At 57.8% G+C, this 12516-nt stretch overlaps 2 protein-coding genes across 2 annotated transcripts; both read right to left on the reverse strand.

Annotated features, from left to right (window-relative positions):
* Nucleotides 1-157: 157 nt before the first annotated feature.
* On the reverse strand, nt 158-4335 carry Elob (elongin B). The gene is made up of 4 exons (XM_042698288.1): nt 4261-4335; nt 4015-4149; nt 2659-2764; nt 158-339 (listed from the first exon to the last, which is right to left on the reverse strand). Exons 1-4 carry the CDS (start codon nt 4261-4263, stop codon nt 227-229), a joined length of 357 nt encoding a protein of 118 aa, XP_042554222.1. The 5' UTR covers nt 4264-4335; the 3' UTR covers nt 158-226.
* Nucleotides 4336-9470: 5135 nt separating this feature from the next.
* Prss33 (serine protease 33) lies at nt 9471-11593 on the reverse strand. Its single transcript, XM_042698455.1, has 5 exons — nt 11541-11593; nt 10741-10908; nt 10377-10648; nt 9780-9949; nt 9471-9629 (listed from the first exon to the last, which is right to left on the reverse strand). Exons 1-5 carry the CDS (start codon nt 11591-11593, stop codon nt 9471-9473), a joined length of 822 nt encoding a protein of 273 aa, XP_042554389.1.
* Nucleotides 11594-12516: the final 923 nt, after the last annotated feature.

Here is a 12516-nt window from a genome sequence, read left to right on the forward strand (position 1 = left end):
TTGGAGAATGGCAACTGCACATAACTGCTGGCCCAGGGCTTTGGGTCCTCAGGGTGGACTATGGTGCCCCGAGGGGCAGGCAGCCTGGCTGCAAACAAGGTCCCTTAGAAGCTGATGTCTAGACTTAAGGAGCCGAGTAGAGAGAAAGAGGCAGCAGTCAGGCAGACACCCAAATCTCTTTTATTGGGGGTAGGGGGAATGAGCCTCTGGGGCATGCCTGGGGCCCTCACTGCACAGCTTGTTCATTGGCGCTGCCTCCGGAATCCTGAGGCTTCATCACATCTGGAAGCTCTGGTGGGCTGGAGAAGGGCTCGATGCGCAGGGCCTCAAAGGCTTCATCTGTTGGGAAGGACAACTGGAGTCAGTTCCCTACCTCCTGTCCACTTGCTCAGAAGACAAATTTTGTCTTAAGCCCCAACTCCCAACCTCTGGCAGGCTGCCGTCTTGGTGCTGAAATGTCATAGTCTCTCCCCACCCCCCTGCTTCCCCCCAGCACAACCCAACCACCTCTTCATAACCCCACCTTGGCCCCATGCAACTGGCTGTTTTGGGGGCCTTTATCCACATTCACTTATTTGCCTTTCCTTTCCTGGGGCTTGAACTCATCTCAGGCACTGTCCCTAAGCTGCTTTTGCTTGAGGGTAGCATTCTGCTACTTAAGCCACAGCCAGACTTTAGCTTTTTCTTAGTAGTCAGTTGGTGAGTCTGACTTTCCTGCCTGAGCTGGCTTTGGATCTCAGGCTGATCCTTGGATCTCAGCTTTCAGAATAGCTAGTGTATTGTAGGAGGAAGCTACCAACACCAGCTGATCAATAAGCCAGCCTGTGGCCATAATACTTCATTCTATCTGCTTTGTCTCCACACCACCATCACTTTACCCAGGTTTCCTTCCCATCAGATTTTTGAATGGAATCTTAACTCCCTGCCCTTTTTGACCTTTTTGATCATGCCTGATGCTTAAGGTACTGGCTCCTAAGGTTCCTACACCACCCCGTTTCCTGGCTGAGTCTCTGCACTCAAGTTGGCTAATCTGGGCTGTTGAACTCAGGCCCCTCCTCAGAGATCACTCCCAGCCTGCCAGTAAGTACAGTTTCTGTATCTGTACTGTATCAACTTACCTGGACATTACCTCAGGAGCACTTAGCACAAGCAACTTGTCCGCTTTTCATACTTCAAACAGTGGCTCCAATTCCCACCCTTGTTCCAGTGCAGAGGAAATGAACATCATACTTTTTTCTCCTACCTTACAGACTCTTCACCAGGCTCAAATGACACTTGGAGGTGTGTGGGTGCGGGCATGCATGTCTGTCCTGGGGCTTGAACTCAGGACCTAAGTGCTGTCCCTGAGTTTTTGTGCTCAGGGCTAGTTGTGTATCACTTTGAACCTAAGCTCTACTTTCAGCCTTTTTAGTGGTTAACGAGATTCAAGAGCTTCCCTGCCTGGGCTGGCTTTGAACCCCCTTTCTCAAATCTCAGCTTCCTGAGTGGATTACTGGCATGAACCATAGGTGCAGAGCTCTAGGGCATTTTCTTCATCTATGTCAGTAAACAATTTTTTTTTTTTTGGCCAGTCCTGGGGCTTGAACTCAGGGTCTGAGCACTATCCCCGAGCTTCTTTTGCTCAAGGTTAGCAGTCTACCACTTGAGCCACAGCACTGTGCCTAGCCTTTTCTGTGTATATGGTACTGAGGAATGGAACCCAAGGCTTCACGCATGCTAGCCTAGCACTCAACTGCCAAGCCACACTCCCAGCCCAGAAATTTTTTGGGGGGGTCTGTTGGTCGTGGGGCTTGAATTCTGGGCCTGAGTGCTGTCCCTCAGCTCTTCAGCTCCAGGCAAGCACTACCACTTGAGCTACAGCGCCACTTCTGGTTTTCTGAGTGGTTTATTGGAGATAAGAGTTTCACGGACTTTCCTGCCCCGGGCTGGCTTTGAAACACGATCCTCAGATCTGATTATAGGCATAAGCCACGGGTGCCCAGCAGAAATTCTTTATATACTTAGCTACGGGAGGTCCAAAGCAGTGAAAATACAGGTCTATGTTTCTATTCCCAGAAGCAAAGTACAAATTCTAAAAGCTTCCCCTTAAAATTGGGAAGAAAATAAACAACTTTTTGCAGATGCTGGGCCTTGAACTCAGGGCTTGTGCTCTGTCCCCGAGCCTCTCTATGCTCAAGGCTAGCACTCTACCACTAAGCCACATTCCCAGCCCAAATAAACCACTCTTTACCTTTCAAATTTCTAAGATTTGGGCAGGGCTGAGGCAGGATGGATTAGATCACAAGCTTTGTTGATCTGACTCCAGAGTTAATGTCCCAGCTAGTAACTAGACCACTTCAGGTTCTTTAACTTATCTAAAAATGGGCACAGTACAGGTCTCAGAAATGCACTGTACAGCCCCTGCAGTCTGGCTCCAGAAGCTACTTCAAAGCCTAGCCAGCCCCATGGGACTGCCTCAGCATCCTCATCTTCTAAATGAAAACTAATGCAGTACTGCTTGTCCAGAGCTATGGAGAGGAACAGAAAGGACTCAGGAAGTAACATGGAGAGTACAGGGTCAAGCACTTAGAAAAGTAAATCTGAGCTGATAGTGGGGCTGTATCTTCACATCTATGGCTGTTATCAGACTACACGTGCCATCCAGCTCAGCCCTCTTACCTGCCCGGAAGGCTAGGCCCACTGTGGCTGGGGCCTGTGGCCGTGCTGTCTGGCTGGTGAAGCCACACTCGCCCAGCGTTTTCCCATCATCTAGAAGCTGGTCGTCCTGAGGAGGAAAAGCGTGAGTCCGGGAGGGGTCCCTGAGGGATATATCCCAGACCTCTAGCCAACAACAATGGGGAGTCAGAGGACAGACAGATATCCCCACCTGTGGCTATGACTCCAGAGTATAAAATATGCATGCCAACACTATACCCAAGGGTTTCAAACACAACCATAGAGAAGGAAATCTGATGTTTCCCAACTCTCCAAGCAAGTCTAATTTGGAGCCACTGGCCTAGGTCCACCTCCCCCCATCCCCCTCCCCCAAGTCCTAGGTCCTGGGCACTGTCCTGAGTTGCTTTTTTGCCCAAGGCTAGCACTCTACCACTTGAGCCACAGCGCCACTGCTGGCTTTTCCTGTGTGTGTGGTACTGAGGAATCAAACCCAGGGCTTCATGAATGCTAGGCAAGCACGCTACTGCTAAAGCCACATTCCCAGTCCAACTAGCATAGTTTGAAGAGAGCTAAAACTTGATAGATAAATCCCCGTAAACAATGTCTCAAGTCCCAGGCTGGCCTTGAGCTTGAGATCCTCCTGCTTCAGCCTTTGATGGGCCATCTGCCAGACTAAGTTGAATTTTTTTTCTGTTACGTTTCCAGAACCTTAAAATAGGAATTCCTGAGTTTCCAACTGCCAGGTTTCAATCACTAGGGAGGCACAGAAAACACTCAAGTACAGTGTATGGCACTTGGGATCTTTATAAAGGAACTCCAGCAGATTTCGGCGGGGAAAGCCTTTCACACACCAGCAAAAAGTCAGCGCCCCAAGTTGCCAGCCAGAATCCGATCAGCTCACTCAGGGGATCTCATGCTTCTGGGAACCAGAATCAAGGGCTGAAGCGCTTGATTCCCCAACGAGGGCCCGGACTCCCCGCCACCCTTACTAAAAACCGCCGTTGGTTTGAACGGAAACAGGCAGCTAACACCCCAGTGGGCGCTTGATGAAGCTCTTGCGGGCCTCACCTATCTGGACACATTGTCTCTCTCTCTCTGGGCACTGACCACGTCCCAGCCCGAGCAGCGGGATCCCGATGGGACCGAGGATTGTAAAGAACATGAGGCGGACTCTGCCATGACCTCTGGCCGGATGAGACCACCGCGCCGCAGCCTCGGGGTGTGGGTCTCCTCCAAGGCGGAGCCGGGCCCCGGGAGCCCGCGGGGCGCGGCGGGCCGGCCGGCCGCGGCGATCGGGGACCCCCGCCGGTCCCCCTGCTCCACGCCCGCGCGCACAACCGACGCCCCCGCGTGCCACACCTTGTAGAGCCGCTGCTCGTCCGGTGGCCGCTTGAGGATGCCCTCGACGATGCGCTTCAGCTCGAACACGGTGCTCGACTCCTTGGCGTCTGTGAAGATGGTGGTCTTGTGGCGCCGGATCATGAGGAACACATCCTGGGGGGCAGCGGGCGGCGTCAGCGCCCGGCCGCCGGCCCCCCCGCGCGGCCCCGCGCCCCCGCCGCCCCCCGGCCCGGCCGGGCCGCCCCTCCCCCCGCGCCCGCTCACCATCCCGGCGGCTGCTTCTGGCTCGACGCGCCGGCGCGGCCTCGCCCCGCCCCTTACCAGCAGCCCGCGCGCGGCCCAGCGTGCCCTGCGCGCAGCCCCGCCCACCGCGGCGCCACCATTTTAGGTAATCCGGAAGTGGCTCGCGCCGCGCACAGATTAGCAGCCATCTTGTTGCCGAGGCGACTAGGAAGTAGGGTGGAGGGGCGCGGGCGGGCGCGGGCGGGCGCGGGCGGGCGGGGATCCGGGCGGGCGCGGGTGGGCGCGGGCCGGGGCGGGGCGGGCGCGGGCCGGGGCGGGGCGGGGCGCGGATCGGGGCGCGGGCGGGGATCGGGGCGCGGGCGGGCGCGGCGGGCGGGGATCGGCGCGGATGGGCGCGGGCGGGCGGGCGCGGATCGGCGCGGACGGGCGCGGGCGGGCGGGCGGGGATCGGCGCGGACGGGCGCGGGCGGGCGGGGATCGGGGCGCGGGCGGGGCGCGGACGGGCGCGGGCGGGCGCGGATCGGCGCGGGCGGGCGCGGATCGGCGCGGGCGGGCGGGGATCGGCGCGGACGGGCGCGGGCGGGCGGGGATCGGGGCGCGGGCGGGGCGCGGACGGGCGCGGGCGGGCGGGGATCGGCGCGGGCGGGGATCGGCGCGGGCGGGGGCGGGCCGGGGCGGGGATCGGCGCGGCGTGGGGCGGGGATCGGGGTGGGGATTGGCGCGGCGCGCGCCCGGCTCGCGCCCCCGAGGCCGTGCGGCGCGGCCTCCGCCTGGCGCCCGGGCCCCGTCTCTCCGGGGACCGGGACGCCGGCGCCGAGCTGAGGGGCGTCGGCGAGGCTCGCGGGTGTGGTCTGGGGGGCGGATCGCCCTCCGCCGGTGGCCATCTTGGAGAGGTGTGGAGCTCTGAGACGGGCCCGGCTCCGGCTCCAGACCCCGGAAGTGAAAACGGAGAACTCGGGGCGCTCGCCCCTGCCCAGGGTCCACCCTAGGGGGAGGCCAGCAGGCCTCGGGCCCCACGCCTGTAATCGCGGCTGCCCCGGAGCCTGAGACCCTGGGGATGGTGGTTCGAAGCCAAGCCCCGCAGGAAAGTCCGCTGAGACCGTTTCCAAAATAACCAGTGTGGGGCTGGGGTGAGGCTCAGTGGCCAAGTGCTTGACTAGCAAGTGCCAGATCCTGGGTTCGATCCCCAGTACCAAAAAAGAAAAAGGCAATAGCCAGTGAAGCCGGGTGCCCGTGGCTCACGCCTGCGATCCTAGCTACTCAGGAGGCTGAGATCGGAGGATCACAGTTCAAAGCCAGCCTGTGAGACTCCTATCTCCAATGAACCACCAGAAAACCGGAAATGGCACTGTAGCTCAAGTGGTAGAGCGTTTACCCCGAGCTGAAGAGCACAGGGACAGCGCCCAGGCCCAGTGTTGAAGCTCCACGACTGATAAACAAGTGATAAAGCAGAACTGAGGGCTTGGCTCAAGTGGTAGAGGACCTACTTAGCAAGTATAAGATCCAGAGTTAGAACCCCAGTACTGCATTTGTTTTAAAAGGGGGAGTGAGAGGGATATCCATATCTGAGTCTTTGAGATGTCAAGCTGCAAAGCATTTTGGGTAGAGAAAAATCTCAGGATATGTCTGGCAAATGGAAATCCTGAAACTCAAAGCTATTGCTCCTGAGTTGGGTAGGCCCGGATCACCTCGCCATGTTAATAAATTACAGCACCTTTTTCACTTCCCAGAACCAAAGCTATGATTAGAGGTTGGTAGATTTCATGGCTGTGAATTATTCTCCCAGCTCAAAAAGTGTACAGGCCAAGCGAGGTAAGGATGCCTCAGGCCTGTAAACCTAACTTGTCTGGAGGCTGAGATCTGGAGATTGCAATCCTAAGCCAGCCCAGGCAGTCCACGAGACTCTTATCTCCAGTTAACCAACAGAAAGCCAGCTCTAGCTGTGACTAGAGTTAGAGCTCTGGCCTTGAGCAAAAAAGTTCCCTGTGAGGGTGCAAGTCCCAAGACACTCCCTCTCCCCCCTCCCCCCAGTATAAAGGCCATAGATAGGAACCACGCATGTCCTGTAGGGAGTACACAGTGTTTCTCTTCTTAAAAATCTCTCCTTTTTCTTATTACATGGAAATAAGTTCTTGCTAAACCTTCCCCCTTGTGAGACACTAGTGAGACACCTGGAAAGTCACACAAGTAGATGACATGTTCCATGATTTTGTGTGCAAACTGAGAAGCTGAGGGAACTCGCTCATGCCTGAACCGGTGACAGGTGTATAGTTTTGTACCTTCTGGTCACTGTAGTGGAAGAATCTCCTCCTCCCTTAGGCTTGGGTCTAGTGGTTGATGATGCCAATCCAGAAAGGCTTTATGGCCAGTAAGTTAGCTAGGCGAGTAGTCTGCCATTCCCCTCAGCTACCATGTGAGATTTTAAAGCATGCCATGTGAGATGCAGTATCTCAAAATGCATGCACAGGATCAAGCCTGCCTGTACGTGTGATGACAAGTCTTTCCAGTGTGCATGTGTTTCCTCAATGCAGTTTCCTTTGTTTGGAGCCACACAGCTAAGAGAAAGAGCCCCAGCATCTCCTACTTGCTGGAAGCAATAAACCCCTCTCCACTCTAATCTCCTCCTTGTGTTCTTTGCCTTGAGCTAGTGACTGAACACGTCTGGGCTCCTGTTCTTGCTCTGCAGCAGCTTTGGGCAGTTCGCCTCATCCAGAAATTCTTCCCTCTCTCTAAGATGGGGGATTAGTTGTCTTGGCATACATTGGCACTCTGTACCTGCTTCCAAAGGTTTAACAAGTTATTGGTCACTTGTAGAGTGACAGCCTTAGGTTCCTCTTGAACCCCTTAAGTCTCTTCCCTGGGTGTGGTCCTCCCCCTCCCCCACCCATCTCCCAGCCTTTCAGGTCCACAGGAAAGGGTTTAAAGCTGTTACCACGCCAGTGGTGGACAAGATGTGACTGAGGGAGTCCAGCTTCAGCAGGCCGCGTTCCCCCTGCCCCCAGGCTGGCCTTGCTGGCAGCTGGGACACACAGCTGCCGGGATTGGGAAAAGCTGCTGCTTGCCAGCACCACGGGAGTGTGGGAGACCACACTCTTGGGGTGGGAGGTAGTGGCTGGTCCTAGAAGCAGACAGCTGGGCATGAATCCTAGTCTACTACAGACAGCTGTGACTGGCCTCAGCTATGATTTGGGGGTCTCTTCTCACCCCACCCACCCCCACCATGTAGCTTCCACTAAGAATGGGCCTAACCAGGAGCAACAAGGGCTTCGCGGCCATCCCCCCCTGCAGCGCTCAGGTCTCAGCAGCCCTCTTATGATAGGCTTTCTGGATGTGAGTCATGGCAGGCCCCAGGCCTTTGGCCTGCTTTCCTCTTGATCTCATCTCCTGTGCAATCCCTTGGGGGGGGGGGGGCTTCCAGAAGGAAGGTCATGTGGGATCCATGTGGCCCTGAGCAGCATTAACCAGTAGGAACTGCCATCAACGAGCCCACGGTCTCCCGAGGCCAGCCTGCCCCCCCCCCCCCCCCCAGCATAGACCAGCTGTGCTGCAGAGTGGACTGCCCTCGGCCTGGAGGCAGAGGGAGCGGCCTTGAGCTCTGCCTCTGACACAAAGTGGCTGGAGTCAGCAGTGACCTTCCCAAGCGGCCTGAGTGGGGCCCGGGCAACTGCCTCTGAGGTTCCTCCATTATTTTCCCTGGCTCACCCATCAGCTCCAAAACATAAGCTTTGAATTGTCCAGGTTTGGTTCACTTTCTTGCTCCTTCTGTAGCTCTAGTGACTCTTATCACTAGGTCCCAGCGGCTCACGTCTATATCTTAGCTTCTCAGGAGGCTGAGATCTGAGGATAGCAGTTCAAAGCCAGCCCAAGTAGAAAAGTCTCTAAGATGATGATTCTTCTTCTACTTTCTTCTTCTTCGTTGTTGTTGGTCGTGGGACTGAACTCAGGGACTGAGCTCTTCAGCTCAAGGCTAGTGCTCCACCACTTAAGCCACTTCTGGATTTTTCTGCTTAGGTGGTACTGAGGAATGGAACCCAGGGCCTCCTGCATACAAGGCAAACACTCTACCAATGAGCCACCTTCCCAGCTCAGTCTCAAAGATTCTTATCTCCAGTTAACCACCAAAAAGCTAGAGTAGAGATAGATCACTAGCCTTGAGCAAAAAAGCTACAGACAGTGCCCAAGGGCTGAGTTAGAGCCGCAGTACCTACACTGTAAAACAAAGAAACTGATCCTTATCTATTAGGCAGTGTCCTGGGCCCCAGGAGCGGACTCTAGGTCCCTAGGAGGTACAGGATGGGAGGGAGGGCCTGGGTCCAGGTTCTAGATTCCCCCTAGGAGTAGATGGTGTCCATGAACAGCTGGACAGCAAGAGCTGTGGCTAGGCCTCCTGAGAGCTGACATGTGAGGTCTGTGTGCCCGGGCCTCCCCAAAGGGCAAAGGGCACGACTCCTCCCCCAGGACGCCCTGCCTCACGTGTGCAAACTCTGGAGATTTTTTTTTTGTTTGTTTGAGACAGGGATTCACTTTGTCCCCAGGCTAGCCTAGAATTCTCTCATTTTACCTCAGCCTCCCAGATGCTGAGTTTACAGGCGTGTGTCACCACACCAGGCCCTAGATTAGCTTTTATGGCTGCATAATAACCTGCCACAAAGGTAGCAGTTTAAAACAACACAAATTTATTAAATCACTACTCAGTGGATGAGAAGCCAGGGGAAGGGGCTCAGCAGGTCTCTCCAGGCTGAAACTGGGTTCTTTTCTGGTGTTGGGGAAGAATTTATCTCCAAGCCCCAACATGTTAGCAGAGTTGGCTTTGATGCAGCCAGCCGGGGCAGCCACCAGCCCCTGCAGCCAACAACGGAGACTCCCTGGTGTTGAGTCCCCATCCTGTTTCCACTCTGACTTCCTCCAGGAAGTGAGGGGCACGCAGCCCAGATGAACCATCAGCTGGGTTGCCCATCTCTGGGTGCCCTGGCCCCATCCCAGGCCAGAGGAGGGTAACCAGGAACCAGGAGGGAAGGGGGAAAGTGTGAGCATGAATGATGGTGACAGAGATCAGTGGACTCCTCAGAGGATCGGAGGCAGAGGATGGACAGATGGGTGGCTGGGTGGCTCCTGAGCATGTCAGCCTCTAGGCTGAAGGGTTGGGGCAGGTGCATGTGACTAGACAGACCAGGAGGCCCAAGGACCAAAGTGACTGCTCCAGGCAGCAGAGCTCCACCCAGCCGACAGCATCACAGGCTGAGGTGAGCCTGAAGCCACCGGCTGTACTTGGCCACGTTGGTATACACGCCTGGTCTGTTGGGCAGGGCACAACTCTTGCCCCAGCTCACCACACCCACCAAGACCCAGCGTCCAGATTGCACGCAGGCCAGGGGTCCCCCGGAGTCACCCTGCAGGAGAAAGGCCAGCTGAAGGACCAGCGTCCCCCACCATAATCTTCTAGGCAGCTCCCCCAGAATTCACGCTGGAGATCTGATCTCCTGTCCTGGGTTCTGGGGATGTGGAGGTCAGAGGAGGCGGGGTACGTGGGGGACACGCACCTGGCAGGCATCCTTGTGGCCCTGGAGGTAGCCAGCACACAGGTTGCCCGGCAGGACTATGCGCTCAGCCCGGGGCACGTCAGTGCCCACGTGGTAGAGCCGGTCACAGGCCTTGGAGTCCAGCAGTGGCACCCGCGCTCCCTGCAGAGGGCGCCAGTCTGGGAGCGGAACTGGGAGAGGGAGAAAGTCAGGAGGGCATGAGGCCTGCAGCCCCTCTGCCAGGCAGAGGCCTCCGAGGGCCCACTGTGAGCAGATTGGGGGCCTCAGAAGTGACTCTGGGCCGGGTACCGGTGGCTCACGCCTGTCATCCTAGCTACTCAGGAGGTTGAGATCTGAGGATCACGGTTCAAAGCCAGCCCGGGCAAGGAAAGTCTGTGAGACTCTGATCTCCAATGAACCACCAGAAAACCGGAAGTGGCGCTGTGGCTCAAGTGGTAGAGCGCTCGCCTTGAGCTGAAGAGCTGAGGGACAGCGCCCAGGCCGAGTTCAGGCCCCACGACCGACCACAAAAAAAAAGTGACTCTGGGAGGCTGCGAAGGTGGGTCCCCAGTCAGATGGAGGAGGCTGGGCCTCCCCATTGCCCTCCCCGTGTCTCACCTCCGGGCTGGAGGCTGCCCCAGCCTGTGACCCAGCACGCTGCCCCATGAGGAGGCCGGGAGCCGGGCGGGGGCAGGCACACAGGCTGGACGTGGGCGCTCAGGGGCACCGGGCGGCCGAGCTGCAGCAGCGCCAGGTCTCCTCGGGCCTCATCCTCCGAGTAGTCTGGGGGCAGCAGCACGCGGCGCACAGGTGCCGAGACGGCGTGGGGGGACGCGAGGCGCAGCCGCAGGGCCCCGAGGCGCACGTGGTACTCGGATGGCAGCACCCGTCTGAGAAAGGAGTTGGGGCCGCTCTGTGGAGGGGGAAGAAGGGCCAGGCCTCCCCCCGGCTCTTCCTTGGGCTCGGGGGTGGGGGGGCTGACCTGGGGAAGCAGTGCGCTGCTGTCAGCACCCATTGGGGTGCAATGAGTGACCCCCCACACACGTGGACCCCGCGGTGCTGGATGCTGGCCTGCCATGGCCACTCTCCATTGCGGGCATCACGGCCCCCCACGATGCGACTGGACACTTGGGGCTGCCCGCAGGCTTCGAGAGAACAGAGAGACAGTGGGCGTGGACCAGGGACAGGGCCTGGGAAGTGGGGGTTGAGGAGGCAGGCTCGGGGTTCAGGGGGCGCAGGCTCTGAGGTGGGCTTACCTGCGGATGCCTGCGCCCCAGCAGTCTCTGCAGGAGGAAGAGGAGGAGGAACTGGATTAGGGATCGGGTGTCAGGTAACAAGCCGGGGCAGAGGTGGCGCAGATGGGGCATGTGGCAGCGGCTTCTGGGCACTCTGTCACCTGATTTAAGCTGCAGGGTAGGGTGGGACTTAGGCTTTATACAGGATTCATGCAGGATGTCAGAGAGGACTTGGCCCTTTGAATTAAACCAGCTGGGGCTGGGCACTGGTGGCTCACGCCTTGTGATTCCTAGCTGCTCAGGGGGCTGAGATCTGAGGGGCAAGATTCAAAGCTAGCCCGGGAAGGAAAGTCCCTGAGATTCGGATCTCCAATGAACCACTAAAAAGCTGCAAGTGGAGCTACGGCCTAAGTGGTAGAATGCTAACCTTGACTGAAAAAGCTCAGGGATAGAGCCTAAGTTCAAGCCCCAGGACCAACTCAAAATGATAAAGGAAAAGAATGGGCCGGGGTGCTCAGCTGCAAGGCCCAGCACCCCCGCCCAGCCCCACTCACCCAGCACCAGCAGGAGCAGGACCCAGAGGCGGGGAGCTCCCCTCATCCTATCTTCAGGGCTGGTCTGGGTAGAGGTAGCACTGCTCAGGCTTGGACTCTGGTCTGAAGTCGGTAGGGAGCAGAGAAGAACATCCCAGCCCTTGGGGACACACCACCCCACTCTCGCCTCTGCGCCTCTTCCCTCTGCCATCAGCGGCATCTGCTTGGTTCTGGATTGGTCTCTGTCACCCAGACTATACCCTTACCCTGCCCAGGCCCAGGTGGGCATCTGTGACAGGTGTGTCTGACAATTGTTCTAGAATCTCATCCTCCTGGCCATTCCCCGGCCACTGCCCTGTCCTTCCCCCCCGGTGAGCCCTGAACCTGCTCTCACCTGCACGGCCTGTGCCCTCTTGGCTGACTGGGGGCCAGGGGAGGACCTGGGGGCTTAAAGGACAGAGGGGTGGAGGCCCCGCCTGGGGAAAACTAACACTGCGAGGCGGGCCTGTGGCTTCCCCTAAGCAGCCTCAAACAAAGATGCTTTGAGCAGTACTTTGGCAGAGGCAGGAAAAGGACACCAGGAGCAGGGCAGGGAGGGGGAGGCCGCGGCAGGCAGGGATCTCCGGAGGATCCTGGGCAGGTCATCTCTGAACCTGAGCCTGCTTCCTGGTCCCCAGCGCGGGCACTGGGGCTTCTGAGCTCTATTGTTCAGTCTGGTAATCCCAGCTCAGCCCAGACCGGCCAGCCTCCTACGTACCTCCACACCCTCGATCGTGGCCTCAGACCTCAGGCCTGGCCCCACCGAGCCCACCCAGAGCCCCCAGAGCTAGACCGGAAGTGAGTGGCTCAAACCTGGCAGCCCTTCCTGCCTGAGCATGAGCAGAAACAGCCTCCATCTTGGGAAATGATACACATTTTGGCTTGAGGTGGCCACATCAGAGCACTCCTCTGTGTGGGGTGGGGTGGGGTGGGGGGTGGGCTGGGAGATGG

The sequence above is a fragment of the Dipodomys spectabilis genome, unplaced genomic scaffold (genome assembly GCF_019054845.1).
Source record: "Dipodomys spectabilis isolate Male_0828 unplaced genomic scaffold, ASM1905484v1 ptg000231l, whole genome shotgun sequence".
In the NCBI taxonomy this organism is placed as follows: Eukaryota; Metazoa; Chordata; class Mammalia; order Rodentia; family Heteromyidae; genus Dipodomys; species Dipodomys spectabilis.